Raw genomic sequence first — 17,678 nt, forward strand, 5'->3', positions numbered from 1 at the left:
TCCTACTTTGGGGTGTCTCACTTAGGATTATAGGAAGTTGAGAGCTTGGGCAGGAGAGAGTAGAGCTCCATATATGCCCTAGCTTTTTACTTTTGTGCTTGAGAGAACAAGACACATAAAATCCCTCCCATTCTAGATCAGTTTGGGATTTCAGAAAACCCGATATAATAACATTTGTTACCTTCACAGCATCCTCCTTTTGTGGCAGCGTTTCACTTTCTAGTTACCGTTAATAATGTCCTTTAATTTCTGTTTGAGGAAATCATTTTATGGTGGCAGAAATATCTGTTTTGTTTCTGTTTTTATTGTGGAAAATCGAACAGAACAACTGAATGACAAACGTTTTAAAACCAAACAAGTCCATTTTGTGTTCTAGATTTCAGCTCTCCAAGTCCTGTTGTAACAAACAACTTGAACCCCAGTCTTCGTCCACAGATGGATTTACTAGCCTTGGAAAATACAGAAACACCCCTGTAAGTATGTCCAGTAATACTCCAGAGGTAATACCATCTCCTTCTGATTCCTCATACTTAAGAAAGCATGACATAAGAGAAAAAGCAGAGACTTAGGAATCAGACAGTCCTGAGTTAGAATCTCAGCTCTGCTTTCTACCAGCTGCATGACCTTGGATGAGAAACTTCACCAGTGTGAACCTTCATTTTTCTTCTGAGAATACTTCCTAGGATTCTTGAAAAGATTCTGTGAGATGCTATATGTACCTCCTAATACAGCACTCTAGGTGATAAGCCTTCCAAAAATTATTTCTGTTATTTTTCAGTGGTAACAGGAGATGGGGGAAGAACAAAGGGAATTGAATGACAAGGGAGTTAAAACAAATAATGGCCACACCAGTTTATGGAGCATTTGCCATGTGCCAGGCACTTTGCTAAGCTGTGTTTGTTTATTCTATTTAATCTTTGCAAAAACTCTCAGATCTATGCTGTTGTCATTATGCCCATTTTACAGGAGAAAAGGCTGAGATTTAGGGAATAGAAATGGCCCCAGGTTCATACAGCTATGAAGAAGCAGGTCAGACGAACGGATAGTTCACCAAAAAAGAGATACAAACGGCCTATAAACAGATGCAGTGATGCTCAACCTTACTTAAAGTTACAGAAATATAAATTAAACTACGATGACTTTTTATTTTTAACCTCGCAGATTGATAAGAGTCTAAATGTTTGTTAATGTACTTTATTGGCTATGGAAAGACAGATACGGTCACAAAATTATGCAATTCTTATGAGGGGCAAGTGGCAATATCTATTTCAATTAAAATGCATTTACCTTTGAACCCACCATCTCATTTCTAGGAATTCATACTCATGCAAAATGAGGTGTTCACAAGATTATTCTTGACAACATTTGGGCACGGCTAGTAATTGGAAATGACTCAAGTATGCATCAGCTGTGGCCTAAATATCTACACAATGGATTACTATACAGCTAGGGGACAAATCACCAATACATTATGTGAGGGACAATCACCAATATATTATGAAGTGAAGAAGTGTGCAAAGTAATGTGTGTATACGATCTTAAATTTGCATAAGAAAGGAAATAATAAAAACATGTGCCTCTGCGTAAACCAACACAAGAAAGATGCTGAAGAAACTGAAAAAGGCACGATTCCCTTAAGGTCAAGGAGAAGCAGGATAGAGTAGATACAGCAAAAAAATACACAGAAGTTGGATTTTCTGTACATCAAAGGCTGTTTTTTTTTTCCTTTTAAATGGAAATATTTTAAGTAATAGTGTATTTCCATGATTCAGGTATCAAAATAATATAAAAGATCTATAAGGACAGTGCTTGATCTCACCCCACCCCCATGCTTCCAGTTCCCCCTCTCCTTAGGTCACATCCTGCCTCTTCCCTGGTAGCCACTTTCTTATTTGTCCTTCCAAAGTGTCTTTAGGTAAATAATGAATATGACTTTTCTCTCCTTTATTAAATACAGAGGACTGTACACACTCTTTTGAACCTTGCTTTTGTTTTTCACTTAACATAGCTTGGCATATCTTGATAAAAATACATACGTTTTTACATCAGTGGATTTAGACATATTTTTAGAGTTGCCCAGTGTTTTTATCCAATGTACCCAATCACTGAATTACTTTTCTACGGTAAAAAAGGAGTTGGGGGCAGAGGGAGGGAAATGAGAAAGGAGAATCAAACTGGGAAGAAAGAGAAAACTGAGGAAAGCTTCATGTGTTGGGAAAGAACAGTGTCAGTGGCTGGGTCATGAACAACTAGTTGGGTCAGTACCTCTGGTCTTGACTATCATGCCAGTAATGTTGCAGTGCTGTAGGCAGAAGTTGCTTAGTAAATAATGTGATCTAAAGTAACCGATTCTGTTTTCTTTTATCCTGTAAATCATGTTGTGTAATGAGAAGGAGTGATTATATAGATGAAATCCAATTACAAAAAATGTCTCTATAAAGCTTATAAAAAGATCAAATCCTAGCTAATAGCTGCTTATTTTAATCTGTAATGTCGGGGATCTCATACGTTGGTGTGCATAAAAGTCACTTGGGGGATTATTAAAAAGTAAAATTGCTGGCCCCCAGAAATTCTGACTCAGTAGTAGACCTCCTCAGCTTTAAAAATAGCATCCCAGGAGAATCATAAAGCAGTACTTTGCTGATCATACATTAGAAACCCTATAATGATTGTATACCCAACATCAGATATCAAAATAATTACAATTCTTAGAATTCACTGGAATAAAAGATAATGTGTAATGTCAGTATTTTGTTTTCTAGACTAAGATTTTTGTATCTGTTTTCTAATTCTCCAGTTATACCTGAGTGAAACTATAATTAGACCAGTATTTTAGTGTCAGGGATTGAAGTGAAGCACTAAAGTTACCTAAGGCATGTACTGTGGGTTAAATATTATGCCAGAGATCACATATGAAAGGCAAAATCAGCCGTCAAAAGTATCTTAGAGTCTTGAAAATTTTCCACCCCTCTGTGTTTGTTCACCATCATGGAACAAATGAGTGATAGAATTACTCTAACAGAAAGGAATCTTGAAAAACAATGATTATGGGATAAAGTGTAATAGGTCATATTTATAGTCCACTTACTATCAGGCAACAGGCTAACGAAAATAAGAAAGGTTTACTAATTTCTTAGTAGTGCTCCCAATAGGACTAGGAGGTAGATATACTATCATTCTCATTTCTTCACAAGTGAAGAAACCAAGGCTGAAGAAGATTAACCTGCCTAAAGGTGTTGCCCAACTACTGCAGAAACAGGTTTCAAATTCAAGTGGGTCTGATTTCAGTTCCTGCTTTTTTTTCTTTTTTCCTGTGCTTTGATTAATTTTATTTTAAAAATTTCCATAAGGTGAAATTTCATCTACTTTAAAATTGTTTTTATTTGGTGTGCAGTCCTATGAATTTTAACATATTTGTAGATTTATGTAACCACCAACACAGGGTACAAGATAGTTTATCACCCCCCAAATTCCCTTGTGTTATTTCTTTATAGTCCTCTCCCTGACTTACCCCCTAGCAACCACCAGTCTATTCTCTGTCACTATGGTTTGTCTTTTCAAGAATGACATCTAAACAGAATCATACAGTGTGTCCTATTTCTAGAAAAGATTGTGTAAAAGTGGTGTTTGTTTCATGTATTCTGAAGCTCTGCTATTAAGTGCATGTTCATTCAGTATTGTTGTGTCTTCTTGGTGAATTGACCCTTAAAGCATTATGTATAGTCCCTTTTCACTTTTCATCCCTTGTGATTTTCTTTGCCCTGATGTCTACTTTGATATTAATATAGCCATTCTAGCTTTCTTTTGATTCGTGTTTGCGTGGTGTTTTTCATCTTTCTACTTTTAACTATATAAAAATATTTGAAGTGCATTTTTTGTAGATAGCATATAGTTGGGTCATGCATTTTTATGTGTTCTCATAATTTCTGTCTTTAATTGGTATGTTTAGACCATTTACATTTAATGTCATTATGTTTGGATTTAGCTTTAACATATAACTTGTTCTCTTTGTTTATATTTTTTTTTCTGTTTCCTCCTTCCTGCAGTCTTTTGGAGTGTTTGAATGTTTTCAGTATCCATCTTATCTACCACGAGTTTGTCTGTAACTTTGTGTAGTTTATATTATGAGGAGGGAGGGGACTGGTTGCTCTAAGGATTGCAATGTACATAATATTTTAGTCTACATACAGGCAATATTTTACCACTTAAAGTAAAATGTTGAAAATTTAGAGATCCTCCATTTATATTGTAGTCACTGTATATTCTACATTGAAAAAAAAACCCCAAGACAATGTTATATTTGCGTGCAGCCCTCAAGTATATTTTAAAGAACTCAAGAAGGAGAGTCTACACAATATTTGCCATTTCTATTGATCTTTTATTTTCTTGTATGATTTTCCTTCTCTCTGAAGAATTTTCTTTAGCCATTCTTTCAGAGCAGGTCTGTTGACAGTGAAACATCTCCTTTTATTTCATGTGAGAATGTCTTTATTTCATCTTGTTCCTGAGCGATGTTTGCAGTGGATATATAATTCTGGGTTGGTGGGGTTTTTTCTTTCAGTTTTTAAACATTCCTCCACCCTCTTCTGGCCTACATGGTTTCTAATGAGAAGTCTGTATGCATTCACATCATTGTTCTCCTATAGATAATGTGTTGTTTTCTCTGTGTTACGCTTTAAGAAATTTTTTTCCTGATTTTGAACAACTTGATTATGATATGTCTGGACATGGATTTCTTTTGGTTTATTCTGTTAGGGATTTGCTGAACGTATTTGTTTCCTATAGCTGCCGTCACAAAAAATCACCACAAACTAGGTGGTTGAAAAACCACAGAAATTAATTTTCTCATAGTTCTGTAGGCTAGAAACCTGAAATCAGCTGGGCCACACTCCCTGCAGGGCTCTTAGCGACAAGCCATTCTTCACCTCTTCCAGCTTCTGGTGACTGGTAGCATTTTTTTTTTTTTTTTTTTTTTTTTGGCTTCCTTGGCTTGGCCCACATCACTCCACTTTCTGCCTTCACCTTTATGTTGCCTTCTCTGTGTGTTTCAAATCTCCCTCTGCTTTTCTCTTTAAGATCACTTGTCATTGGATTTAAGGCTTATTCAAGTAATATAGGATGATATCATCATCTCAAGATCCTTAATTACATCTGAAAAGACACATTTCCAAATAAAGTCATATTCACAGGTTCCAGGAATTAGGACAAGGACATACCTTTTGCAGATGGAGGCACCATTCAACATACTACACTGCATTTCTTGAATCTGTGGGTTTATGTCTTTCACCAAATGTGTGAAGTTTTCAGCCTTATAGTTCAAATACTTCTTCAACACTACACGTTCTACTTTCCCTCTGGGACTCTTGATGACACAAATGTTAGATCTGGTATCATTGGTAAATACCTAGAGTTCTGTTCATTACTTTTTTCACTCTTTTTCTGTTTTTTTCCTTAAGATGGGATAATTTCTATTGATTTAAGTTCAAGTTTGCTACCTATTTCTTTTTTTAGATAAATAAATCTTTTATTTAGATTCAATTAATTAACATGTATTATTAGTTTCAGAGGTAGAGTTCAGTGATTCATCAGTCTTATATAATACCTAGTGCTCATTACATCACATGCCCTCCTTAATGTCCATCACTTGGTTACCTCCTGCTGCAGCCCCCTCTCCTCCAGCAACCCTCAGTTTATTTTCTATGTTTAACAGTCTCTTGTGGTTTATCTCCCTCTCTGATTTCATCTTGTTTTATTTTTCCCTCCCTTCCCTTATGATCCTGTTTTGTTTCCTTTTTTTTTTAATTTTACTGTGTTATGTTAGTCACCATAAAATACATCATTAGTTTTTGATGTGGTGATCCACGATTCATTGTTTTCATATAACACCCAGTGCTAAATGCAGTACTTGCCCTCCTTAATACCCATCACCGGGCTAACCCATCCCCCCACCCCCTCCCCTCTAAAACCCTCAGTTTGTTTCTCAGAGTCCATAGTCTCTCATGGTTCGTCTCCCCCTCCGATTCCCCCCCTTCAGTTTTCCCTTCCTTCTCCTAATGTCCTCCATGCTGTTCCTTATGTTCCACAAATAAATGAAACCATATGATAATTGATTTTCTCTGCTTGACTTATTTCACTTAGCATAATCTCCTCCAGTCCCACCCATGTTGATGTAAAAGTTGGGTATTCATCCTTTCCAATGGCTGAGTAATATTCCATTGTATATATGGACCACATCTTCTTTATCCATTCATCTATTGAACGGCATCTCAGCTTTTTCCACAATTGGGCTATTGCGGACATTGCTGCTATGAACATTGGGGTGCATATGGCCCTTCTTTTCACTACATCTGTGTCTTTGCGGTAAATATCCAGTAGTGCAATTGCTGGGTCATAGGGTAACTCTATTTTTAATTTTTTGAGGCACCTCCACACTGTTTTCCGAAGTGGCTGTACCAACTTGCATTCCCACCAACAGTATAAGAGGGTTCCCCTTTCTCCACAACCTCTCCAACATTTGTTGTTTCTTGCCTTGTCAATTTTTGCCATTCTAACTGGTGTAAGGTGGTATCTCAATGTGGTTTTGATTTGAATTTCCCTGATGGCTAATGATGATGAACACTTTTTAATGTGTCAGCCATTTGTATGTCTTCTTCGGAGAAGTGTCTGTTCATGTCTTCTGCCCATTTTTTGATTTGATTATTTGTTTTTTGGGTGTTGAGTTTGAGAAGTTCTTTATAGATCTTGGATACCAGCCCTTTATCTGTAGTGTCATTGCAAATACCTTCTCCCATTCCGTGGGTTGCCTCTTTGTTTTATTGACTGTTTCCTTTGCTGTGCAGAAGCTTTTTATCTTGATGAAGTCCCCAAAGTTCATTTTTGCTTTTGTTTCACTAGCCTTTGGAGATGTATCTTGAAAGCAGTTGCTGTGGCCGATGTCAAAGAGGTTACTGCCTATGTTCTCCTCTAGGATTTTGATGGATTCCTGTCTCATGTTGAGGTCTTTCATCCATTTTGAGTTTATCTTTGTGTATGGTGTTAGAGAATGGTCAAGTTTCATTCTTCTGCATGTGGCTGTCCAATTTTCCCAGCACCATTTATTGAAGAGACTGTCTTTTTTCCATTGCATATTTTTTCCTGCTTTGTCGAAGATTATTTGACCATAGAGTTGAGGGTCCATATCTGGGCTCTCTGTTCTGTTCCACTGGTCTATATGTCTGTTTTTGTGCTAGTACCATGCTGTCTTGGTGATCACTGCTTTGTAATATAGCTTGAAATCGGGCAACGTGATGCCCTCCACTTTGTTTTTCTTTTCAACTTTCCTTGGCGATTCAGGGTCTTTTCTGATTCCATACAAATTTTAGGATTGTCTGTTCCAGCACTTTGAAAAATGTCACTGGAATTTTGATCAGGATGGCATTGAAGGTGTGGCTACCCAGAAGGCTCTGGGTAGCATAGACATTTTAACAATGTTTGTTCTTCCGATCCATGAGCATGGAATGTTTTTCCATCTTTTTGTGTCTTCTTCAGTTTCTTTCATGAGTGTTCTGTAGTTCCTAGAGTATATAGATCCTTTACCTCTTTGGTTAGGTTTACTCCGAGGTATCTTATGGTTTTTGGTGCTATGTAAATGGAATCATTTCTCTTTCTACAGTTGCATTGTTAGTGTATAAGAAAGCAACTGATTTCTGTGCATTGATTTTGTATCCTGCCACATTAATGAATTGCTGTATGAGTTCTAGTAATTTGGGGGTAGAGTCTCTTGGGTTTTCCACATAAAGTATCATGTCATCTGCGAAAAGAGAGAGTTTGACTTCTTTGCCAATTTGAATACCTTTTATTTCTTTTTGTTGTATGATTGCTGTTGCTAGGACTTCTAGTACTATGTTGAACAATAGTGGTGAGAGTGGGCATCCTTGACATGTTCCTGATCTTAAGGGAAAGGCTCTCAACTTTTCCCCATTGAGGATGATATTTGCTGTGGGTCTTTCATAGATGGATTTTATGAACTTGAGGAATGTTCCCTCTGTCCCTATACTCTGATCAGGAAAGGATGCTGTATTTTGTCAAATGCTTTTTCTGCATTCATTGAGAGGACCATATGGTTCTTCTCTCTCCTCTTATTAATGTGTTCTATCACATTGATTGACTTGCGAATGTTGAACCCATCCTTGCATCCCGGGGATAAATCCCACTTGGGCATGGTGGATGATCCTTTTAATGTATATGGATCCTGTTAGCTAGGATTTTGTTGAGGATTTTTGAATCCATATTCATCAGGGATATCGGTCTGAAATTCTCCTTTTTGATGGGGTCTTTGCCTGGTTTGGGGATTAAGGTAATGCTCGCCTCATAGAATGAGTCTGAAAGCTTTCCTTCTGTTTCTATTTTTGAAACAGCTTCAGGAGAATAGGGATTATTTCTTCTTTGAATGTTTGGTAGAATTCCCCAGGGATTCCGTCAGGCCCTGGACTCTTGCTTTTTGGGAGGTTTTGATAACTGCTTCAATTTCGTTACTGGTTTTTGGCCTATTCAGGTTGTCAATTTCTTCCTGTTTCAGTCTTGGGAGTTTATAGGTTTCCAGAAAGGCATCTATTTCATCCACGTTGCTCAATTTATTGGCATATAGTTGTTGATAATAATTTCTAATAATTGTTTCTATATCCTTGGTGTTGTTATCTCTCCCCTTTCATTCATAATTTTATTAATTGGGTCCTTTTCTTTTGGATAAGTGTGGCCAGTGGTTTATCGATCTTATTAATTCTTTCAAAGACCCAGCTTCTAGTTTCATTGATCTGATCTGCTGTGTTTCTGGTTTCTCATTCATTGATCTCTGCTCTAATATTAATTATTTCTCTTCTAATACGTGTTTTAGGCATCATTTATTGCTTTTTCTCTAGTTCTTCAAGGTGTAGAGTTAGTTGGTGAATTCAGAATTTTTCTATTTTTTTTAGTGAGGCTTGGATGGCTATGTATTTACCCCTTAGGACTGCCTTTGCAGTATCCCATAGGTTTTGGACTGATGTGTTTTCATTCTCATTGGTTTCCATGAATTGTTTAAGTTCTTTGATTTCCTGGTTGACCCAAACATTCTTGAGCAGCGTGGTCATTAGCTTCCAAGTGTTTGAATTTCTTCCAAATTTTTCCTTGTGATTTAGTTCCAGTTTTAAAGCATTATGGTCTGAGAATATGCAGGGCATAATCTCAGTCTTTTGGTATCAGTTGAGACCTGATTTGTGACCCAGTATGTTGTCTATTCTGGAGAAAGTTCCATGTGCACTCGAAAAGAATGGGTATTCTGTTGTTTTAGGGTGGAATTTAGGATATATGTTCTATTCCATATATCTGTGAGGTCCATCTCTTCCAGTGTGTCATTCAAAGCTCTTGTTTCTTTGTTGATTTTCTGCTTAGATGATGTCTATTGCTGAGAGTGGAGGGTTGAGGTCTCCTACGATTAACGTATATTATCAATATGACTCTTTATTTTGGTTAACAGTTGGCTTATGTAGTTGGCTGCTCCCATGTTGGGAGCGTAGATATTTACAATTGTTAGATCTTATTGTTGGATAGGCCCTTTTAAGAATGATATAGTGTCCTTTTGTGTCTCTAACTACAGTCTTTAGCTAAAATCTAATTTGTCTGATAGAAGAATTGCTACCCCAGCTTTCTTTGGAGGTCCGTTGGCGTGGAAGATGGATCTCCATCCCTTCACTTTCAGTCTGGCTATATCTTTACGTTCAGAATGATTCTCTTCTAGACAGCATATGGATGGGTCCTGTCTTTTTTTTTTTATTTTAATTTTTTATTGTTATGTTAATCACCATATATTACATCATTTGTTTTGGTGTAGTGTTCCATGATTCATTGTTTGTTCATAACACCCAATGCTCCATGCAGAATGTGCCCTCTTTAATACCCATCACCAGGCTAACCCATCCCCCTACCCTCCTCCCCTCTAGAAACCTCAGTTTGTTTTTCAGAGTCCATCATCTCTCCTGATTCGTCTCCCCCTCTGATTTACTCCCCTTCATTCTTCCTCTCCTGCTATCTTCTTCTTTTTCTTTTTTCTTAAAATATGTTGCGTTATTTGTTTCAGAATTACAGATCTGTGGTTCAACAGTCTTACACAATTCACAGCGCTCACCGTAGCACATACCCTCCCCAATGTCTATCACCCAGCCACCCCATCCCTCCCACCCCCGACCACTCCAGCAACCCTCAGTTTGTTCCTGAGATTAAGAATTCCTCATATCAGTGAGGTCATATGATGCATGTCTTTCTCTGATTGACTTATTTCACTCCGCATAACACCCTCCAGTTCCGTCCACGTCGTTGCAAATGGCAAGATCTCATTCCTTTTGATGGCTGCATAATATTCCATTGTGTATATATACCACTTCTTCTTTAGCCATTCATCTGTCGATGGACATCTTGGCTCTTTCCACAGTTTGGCTATTGTGGACATTGCTGCTATAAACATTGGGGTGCACGTACCCCTTCGGGTCCCTACATTTGTATCTTTGGGGTAAATACCCAGTAGTGCAATTGCTGGATCGAATGGTAGCTCTAATTTCAACTGTTTGAGGAACCTCCATACTGTTTTCCAGAGGGGTTGCACCAGCTTGCATTCCCACCAACAGTGTAGGAGGGTTCCCCTTTCTCCACATCCCCGCCAACATCTGTCGTTCCCTGACTTGTTAATTTTAGCCATTCTGACGGGTGTGAGGTGGTATCTCATTGAGGTTTTGATTTGGATTTCCCTGATGCCGAGCGATGTTGAGCACTTTTTCATGTGCCTGTTGGCCATTTGGATGTCTTCTTTGGAAAAATGTCTGTTCATGTCTTCTGCCCATTTCTTGATTGGATCATTTGTTCTTTGGGTGTTGAGTTTGATAAGTTCTTTATAGATTTTGGATACTAGCCCTTTATCTGTTATGTCATTTGCAAATATTTTCTCCCATTCTGTCAGTTGTCTTTTGGTTTTGTGGACTGTTTCTTTTGCTGTGCAAAAGCTTTTTATCTTGATGAAATCCCAATAGTTCATTTTTGCCCTGGCTTTCCGTGCCTTTGGTGATGTTTCTAGGAAGAAGTTGCTGTGGCTGAGGTCGAAGAGGTTGCTACCTGTGTTCTCCTTTAGGATTTTGATGGACTCCTGTCTCACGTTTAGGTCTTTCAACCATTTGGAGTCTATTTTTGTGTGTGGTGTAAGGAAATGGTCCAGTTTCATTCTTCTGCATGTGGCTGTCCAATTTTCCCAACACCATTTGTTGAACAGACTGTCTTTTTGCCATTGGACATTCTTTCCTGCTTTGTCAAAGATAAGTTGACCATAGAGTTGAGGGTCCATTTCTGGGCTCTCAATTCTGTTCCATTGATCTATGTGTCTGTTTTTGTGCCAGTACCATACTGTCTTGAGGATGACAGCTTTGTAATAGAGCTGGAAGTCCGGAATTGTGATGCCGCCAGCTTTGCTTTTCTTTTTCAATATTCCTCTGGCTCTTCTGGGTCTCTTCTGGTTCCATACAAATTTTAGGATTATTTGTTCCATTTCTTTGAAAAAAGTGGATGGTATTTTGATAAGTATTGCATTGAATGTATAGATTGCTGTAGGTAGCATAGACATTTTCACAATATTTGTTTTTCCACTCCATGAGCATGGAACGTTTTTCCATTTCTTTGTGTCTTCCTCAATTTCTTTCATGAGTGTTCTGAGTATAGATCCTTTGCCTTTTCGGTTAGGTTTATTCCTAAGCATCTTATGGTTTTTGGTGCAGTTGTAAATGGGATCAACTCCTTAACTTCTCCTTCCTCTCATTGTTAGTGTATAGAATGCGACTGATTTCTGTGCATTGATTTTGTACCCTGCCACTTCTCTGAATTCCTGTTCTAGCAATTTTGGGGTAGAGTTTTTTAGGTTTTCCACATAAAGTATCATGTCATCTGCAAAGAGTGAGAGTTTGATTTCCTCTTTGCCGATTTGGATGCTTTTTATTTCTTTTTGTGGTCTGATTGCTGAGGCTAGGACTTCCAGTATCATGTTGAACAACAGTGATGATAGTGGACATCCGTGCCATGTTCCTGACCTTAGGGGGAAAGCTCTCAGTTTTTCCCCATTGAGAATATTTTCTGTGGGCTTTTCATCTATGGCTTTTATGATATTGAGGTATGTACTCTCTATCCCTATACTGTGAGGAGTTTTAATCAAGAAAGGATGCTGTAGTTTGTCAAATGCTTTTTCTGCATCTGTTGAGAGGATCATATTGTTCTTGTCCTTTCTTTTATTAATCTAGTGTTTCACATTGATTTGCAGATGTTGAACCACCCTTGTATCCCAGGAATAAATCCCACTTGGTTGTGGTGAATAATCCTTTTAATGTACTGTTGGATCCTATTGGCCAGTATCTTGGTGAGAATTTTTGCATCCATGTTCATCAGAGATATTGGTCTGTAATTCTCCTTTTTGATGGGGTCTTTGGTTTGGGATCAAGGTAATGCTGGCCTCATAAAAAAGAGTTTGGACGTTTTCCTTCCATTTCTGTTTTTTTGGAACAGCTTCAGAAGAATGGGTACTAATTGTTGTTTAAATGTTTGGTAGAATTCCCCCTGGGAAGCCATCAGGCCCTTGGCTCTTGGGAGATTTTTTATCACTGCTTCAATTTCCCTGCTGGTTGTGGGTCTGTTCAGGTTTTCTATATCTTCCTATTTCAATTTTGGTAGTTTATATGTCTCTAAGAATGCATCCATTTCTTCCAGATGGCCTAATTTGTTGATATAGAGTTGCTCATAAAATATTCTTATAATTGTATTTCCTTGGTGTTGGTCATGATCTCTCCTTTTTCATTCAGGATTTTATTCATTTGGGTCCTTTTCTTTTTGATGAGTCTGGCTAGGAGTTTATCAATCTTTTTAATTCAGAGAACGAGCTCCTAGTTTTGTTGACCTTTTCTACTGTTCTTTTGGTTTCCATTTCATTGATTTCTGCTCTAATCTTTATTAATTCTCTTCTCCTCCTGGGTTTAGGCTTTATTTGCTGTTCTTTCTCTAGCTCCTTTAGGTGTAAAGCTAGGTTGTGTATTTGAGACCTTTCATGTTTCTCAAGAAAGGCTTGTAGTGCTATATACGTCCTTCTTAGGAGTACCTTTGCTGCATCCCAAAGGTTTTAAACAATTGTGTTTTCATTTTCATTTGTTTCCTTGAATTTTTTTAATTCTTTAATTTCCTGGTTGACCCATTCATTCTTTAGTAGGATGCTCTTTAGCCTCCATGTATTTGAGTTCTTTCCAAATTTCCTCCTGTGATTGAGTTCCAGTTTCAAAGCATTGTAGTCCAAAAATATGCAGGGAATGATCCCAGTCTTTTGGTACCAGTTGAGACTTGATATTTGACCCTAGTATGTGATCTGTTCTGGAGAATGTACCATGTGCACTCGAGAAGAATGTGTATCCTCCTGCTTTAGGATGGAATGCTCTGAATATATCTGTGAAGTCCATTTGATCCAGTGTGTCATTTAAAGCCCTTGTTTCAAGATGAAACCAGAGAGGGAGAGAAACCATAAGAGACTCGTAATCATAGGAAACAAACCAAGGGTTGCTGGAGGGACGGAGGGTTGGGGGTTGGGGTAAATGGGTGATGGACATTGGGAAAGGTATGTGTTGCAATGAGCGCTGGGTATAAGACTGATGAATCACAGACTTCTACCTCTGAAACAAGTAATACATTATATGTTAAATAAAAAATAAGTAAAAAATAAATATAAAAAAAAATAAAGCCCTTCCTCCCTTGTTGATCTTGTCTTTAGATGATCTGTCCATTGCAATGAGTGGAGTGTTAAAGTCCCCTACTATTGTATTATTATCAGTGTGTTTCTTTAATTATGTTATTAATTAGTTTACATAGCTGGCTGCTCCCATGTTAAGGGCATAAATATTTACAATTGTTAGATCTTCTTGTTGGATAGACCCTTTAATTATGATACAGTGTCCTTCCTTATCTCTTAGTACAGTCTATGGTTTAAAATCTAATTTGTCTGATATAAGGATTGCCACCCTAGCTTTCTTTTGATGTCCATTAGCATGATAAATGGTTTTCCACCCCCTCACTTTCAATCTGGAGGTGTCTTTGGGTCTAAAATAAGTCTCTTGCAGACAGCATATTGATGGGTCTTGCTTTTTTATCCAGTCTGATAGCCTGTGTCTTCTGATTGGGGCATTTAGCCCATTTACATTGAGTAACTATTGAAAGGTACGAATTTAGTGCCATTGTATTACCGTAAAGTCACTGTTTCTGTATATTGTCTCTGTTTCTCTCTGGTCTATGTTACTTTTGGGCTCTCTCTGCTTAAAGGATCGCCTTTAATATTTCTTTAAATTTTTTTTTTAAAGATTTTATTTATTTGAGAGGGCATGTGAGAGAGAGAGAGCGAGCATGAGCACAGGAGGGGAGGGGCAGAGGAAGAAGAAGCTGACTCCCCACTAAACAGGGAGCCCAGTGTGGGACTCGATCCCAGCACGAGGCAGACACTTAACCAACTGCGCCACCCAGGTGCCCCTCTCCTTTAATATTTCTTGCAGGGCTGGTTTAGCGATCACAAATTCTTTCAGTTTCTGTTTGTCCTGGAAGCTCTTTATCTCTCCTTCTATTCTGAATGACAGCCTTGCTGGCTAAAGTATTCTTGGCTGCATATTTTTCTCATTTAACACCTTGATTCTGAGAACACACACACACACACACACACACACACACACACACACACACACACACACACACACAGTCCCACCTGGCTAAAGTATTCTTGGCTGCATATTTTTCTCATTTAACACCTTGATTCTGAGAACACACACACACACACACACACACACACACACACACACACACACACACACAGTCCCACCTAGGATTCTGCCCCATTTCACCATCTGAGTGCCTTTCAGGCTGGGATGTCCCTCAGTGGAGCAGACTTCTAAAAGTTCTGATTTTGCACTCCACTGCTCTATCACTTATGGGTAGCTGGCTTACGGAGGCTCCCTCCCCCCACAGTTTATCTTCTGATATATCACCTCAGATTCACTTCTCTGCACCTACCTTGCAGAAAGTGACCGCTTTTCTATTTGTAGAGTTGCAGCTTTTTTTTTCTTAGATCTCCAGGTGAGTTCGCAGGTGTTCAGAATGACGTAATAGTTATCTAGCTGAATTCCTTGGACCAGACAAAACTAAGGTCTCCTACTCCTCTGCCATCTTGGACTCCTCTGCTGCCTGTTTTCTCTGTCATCCCCATTTTGCTATGGAGCTCATTCTGTAACTTTTTTATAAGTTCAGTTATTGTATTTTCGACTATTTGGCTTTTCTTTGTATCGTATTTTTCTTTGGAACAACTTTTTATTTTTCCATTTTTTCCCATGAGTGTTCACAGTTGCTTATTGAAGCACTTTTATAATAGCTGCTTTAAAATCTGAGATAATTTTAACATCTGTGTCCTCTTGATATTGACTTTTTTTTTTTTTTTAAACTTTTTATTTATTTATTCATGAGAGACAGAGACAGAGAAAGAGAGAGAGGCAGAGGGAGAAGCAGGCTCCCAAGGAGCAGGGAGCCTGATGCGGGACTCGATCCCAGGACCCTGGGATCATGACCTGAGCTGAAGGCAGACGCTTAACCATCTGAGCCACCCAGGCACCCTTGATATTGACTTCTGTTGATTGCCTTTTCTTTTGCCTGTCGAAATTTTTCCAGTTCTTCACATGCCTAGCAATTTTGGATTGTATCCTGGGCATTCTTAATGTTAGGATACACTTGCTTATATTTAAATCCTGTCGAGGATGGTGCTGTTTTGATTTTAAAAGGCACCCTCCTTAGGTTCATACCTCAGCTTCAGCCTGTCACCTTTGTACTAGATTTGGTAATATGGAGGTCACTGGTTCCAAAGTAGTTACGTTTTCGAAGGCTTTGTGGTGCTATTCTGATCTGTCTTGTGTGTGCCACCCTGAGGTCTGGATGGTTGTGTGTTTAGTTCTCAATATCTTTTGCATCCCAGAGGCAATCAAATCCACAGAGGATCAGATCCACAGAGGCACAGATCAAGGAGTGAGCTCAGGATTTCATAAACAACTTTAAGGTTTTTCTTAATTTTCCCCTCTTTGTGATTTCTCTGGTGCTTTACTTTTCTAGGATTTGCCTTTTTGGTTCTCCGGTCAGAAAGCTGGAGATTCAGTTACCCTACTATATGCCATGCATTTCCTTGACTGTACATGTGTCTGGGACCAAGTGGTGGGACAAAAAAGACAAAACAAAACAAGACGGAGTTTGTGCTGTCTTCTGGGGTCACAGTTATACTTGTTGGAGAGAAAGGGTCCCCTCAGATGAATAAACTTCTACAGGTCCCTGTTGCTTCTACTGTCACTGTAGTCACTTTGGGATTGCTTCAGGTTTAGAGGGTGAGAGAACAGAAAGAAAAAGAAAAAAGGGGAAAACCTCTATCTTCTTTTTAGAGCATTAGGACTTCTGTCTCCTGCTCCTTGAGTGAGAACAAAAGGGCTTCTCCTAGAACCTTCTGTCCTCACTGCCCACTCTTGGGTTTTAGGCTGCATTGCATTCAGGTTCGGGTATACAAGAGGGGCCAAAATAAGTTCACAGTGATTTGGTGATACTCAAATTCCAGTCATCTTCCCAGCCATCCTGTAACTATTAACTTTTCAGCCCTCACATATTTGCTCCATGCGTCCTGTCCAGGTTTTGTAGTTGTCCTCAGTAGGAAAGACAGGGCAAAGTGTGTGTGTTCTATCATATAAAACCAGGGCCCTTCCCACCTCCTTCCTAACCTCTACTCTGGATTGCTTCTCATCCTTCAGGAAATGAGAGGGTGGTAGCTACTCTGATGGAAAAATTGACGGCTTGTTCTCACTAGTATATTGTGTATACTTTAGGATCTCAGGGCTACCACTGCCAAGGGATAGTGTTTTATCTTTATTCTCTTTGATATTTGGGCATCAAAAGCTGGTGGGCACTGAAACCAGATGGCAGTTATTATATAAAGTTAATATTCCATTGCAGTCTGAAGGTACATTTTAGATTTTGTTTGCAGGAAGTCATCTTTTTGCATTTGTGCTCTCACTGTAGGGTAATCATGCTCTTATCTTACTCTCCTAGGTTTGCCCAAAACACCAGCCAGAACATCACCTCAAGTCCTACATATGAAAGTGTAAGTAATGAAACCCTTCCCAGGCAGCACACCCCGTCAGCAGATGATCATGGCTGAGGAGGAATTCCTAGTCATTGAATCTCATGTTCTGTTCAATGTTTTGTTACATGTCCTATAGTGTGTTGATACAGCCCTTGTTAGGACCTCTCTTTATCTTCTTTTTAGTCTTTCAAAATAGACAAGTTGAATCTTACTTCTGTTAGAAAAATGGTTACGGATCAGAATTCCTTTCGTGTTATTTATAGGAGCTGTCTCCTCGTCTTCCCTTCCATCCTTTTTGATGGACTTCATACAGGCTCTCATTCCTCCCACTGTGCTGGTTTGGCTCTTGTCACGGTCTCCAGTGACCTCCATTATTACCAAATCTAGGACTGCAATTTTCAGTCCTCTTTATACCTGACTTATCAGCAGCAGGTGACAGAATCACTCACTTCCTCCTTTTTCGCACATGTGACTTTCAGACACCACTCACTTTTGTTTTCTCAAT

At 38.7% G+C, this 17,678-nt stretch overlaps 1 protein-coding gene across 1 annotated transcript in view; it reads left to right on the forward strand.

Moving 5' to 3' along the window:
- Window positions 1-17,678, forward strand: part of TOM1L1 (target of myb1 like 1 membrane trafficking protein) — a 74,097-nt gene that overhangs the window by 48,881 nt on the left and 7,538 nt on the right. Inside the window, exons 11-12 of the mRNA XM_028090595.2 lie at window positions 377-473; window positions 17,140-17,191. Coding sequence (XP_027946396.1) covers window positions 377-473; window positions 17,140-17,191 — 149 coding nt within the window. The remainder of the gene's footprint in view (window positions 1-376; window positions 474-17,139; window positions 17,192-17,678) is intronic.

The sequence above is a fragment of the Eumetopias jubatus genome, unplaced genomic scaffold (assembly GCF_037043125.1).
Source record: "Eumetopias jubatus isolate StellerSeaLion01/CBP00866 unplaced genomic scaffold, mEumJub1_p1.0 scaffold_10, whole genome shotgun sequence".
NCBI lineage: Eukaryota > Metazoa > Chordata > Mammalia > Carnivora > Otariidae > Eumetopias > Eumetopias jubatus.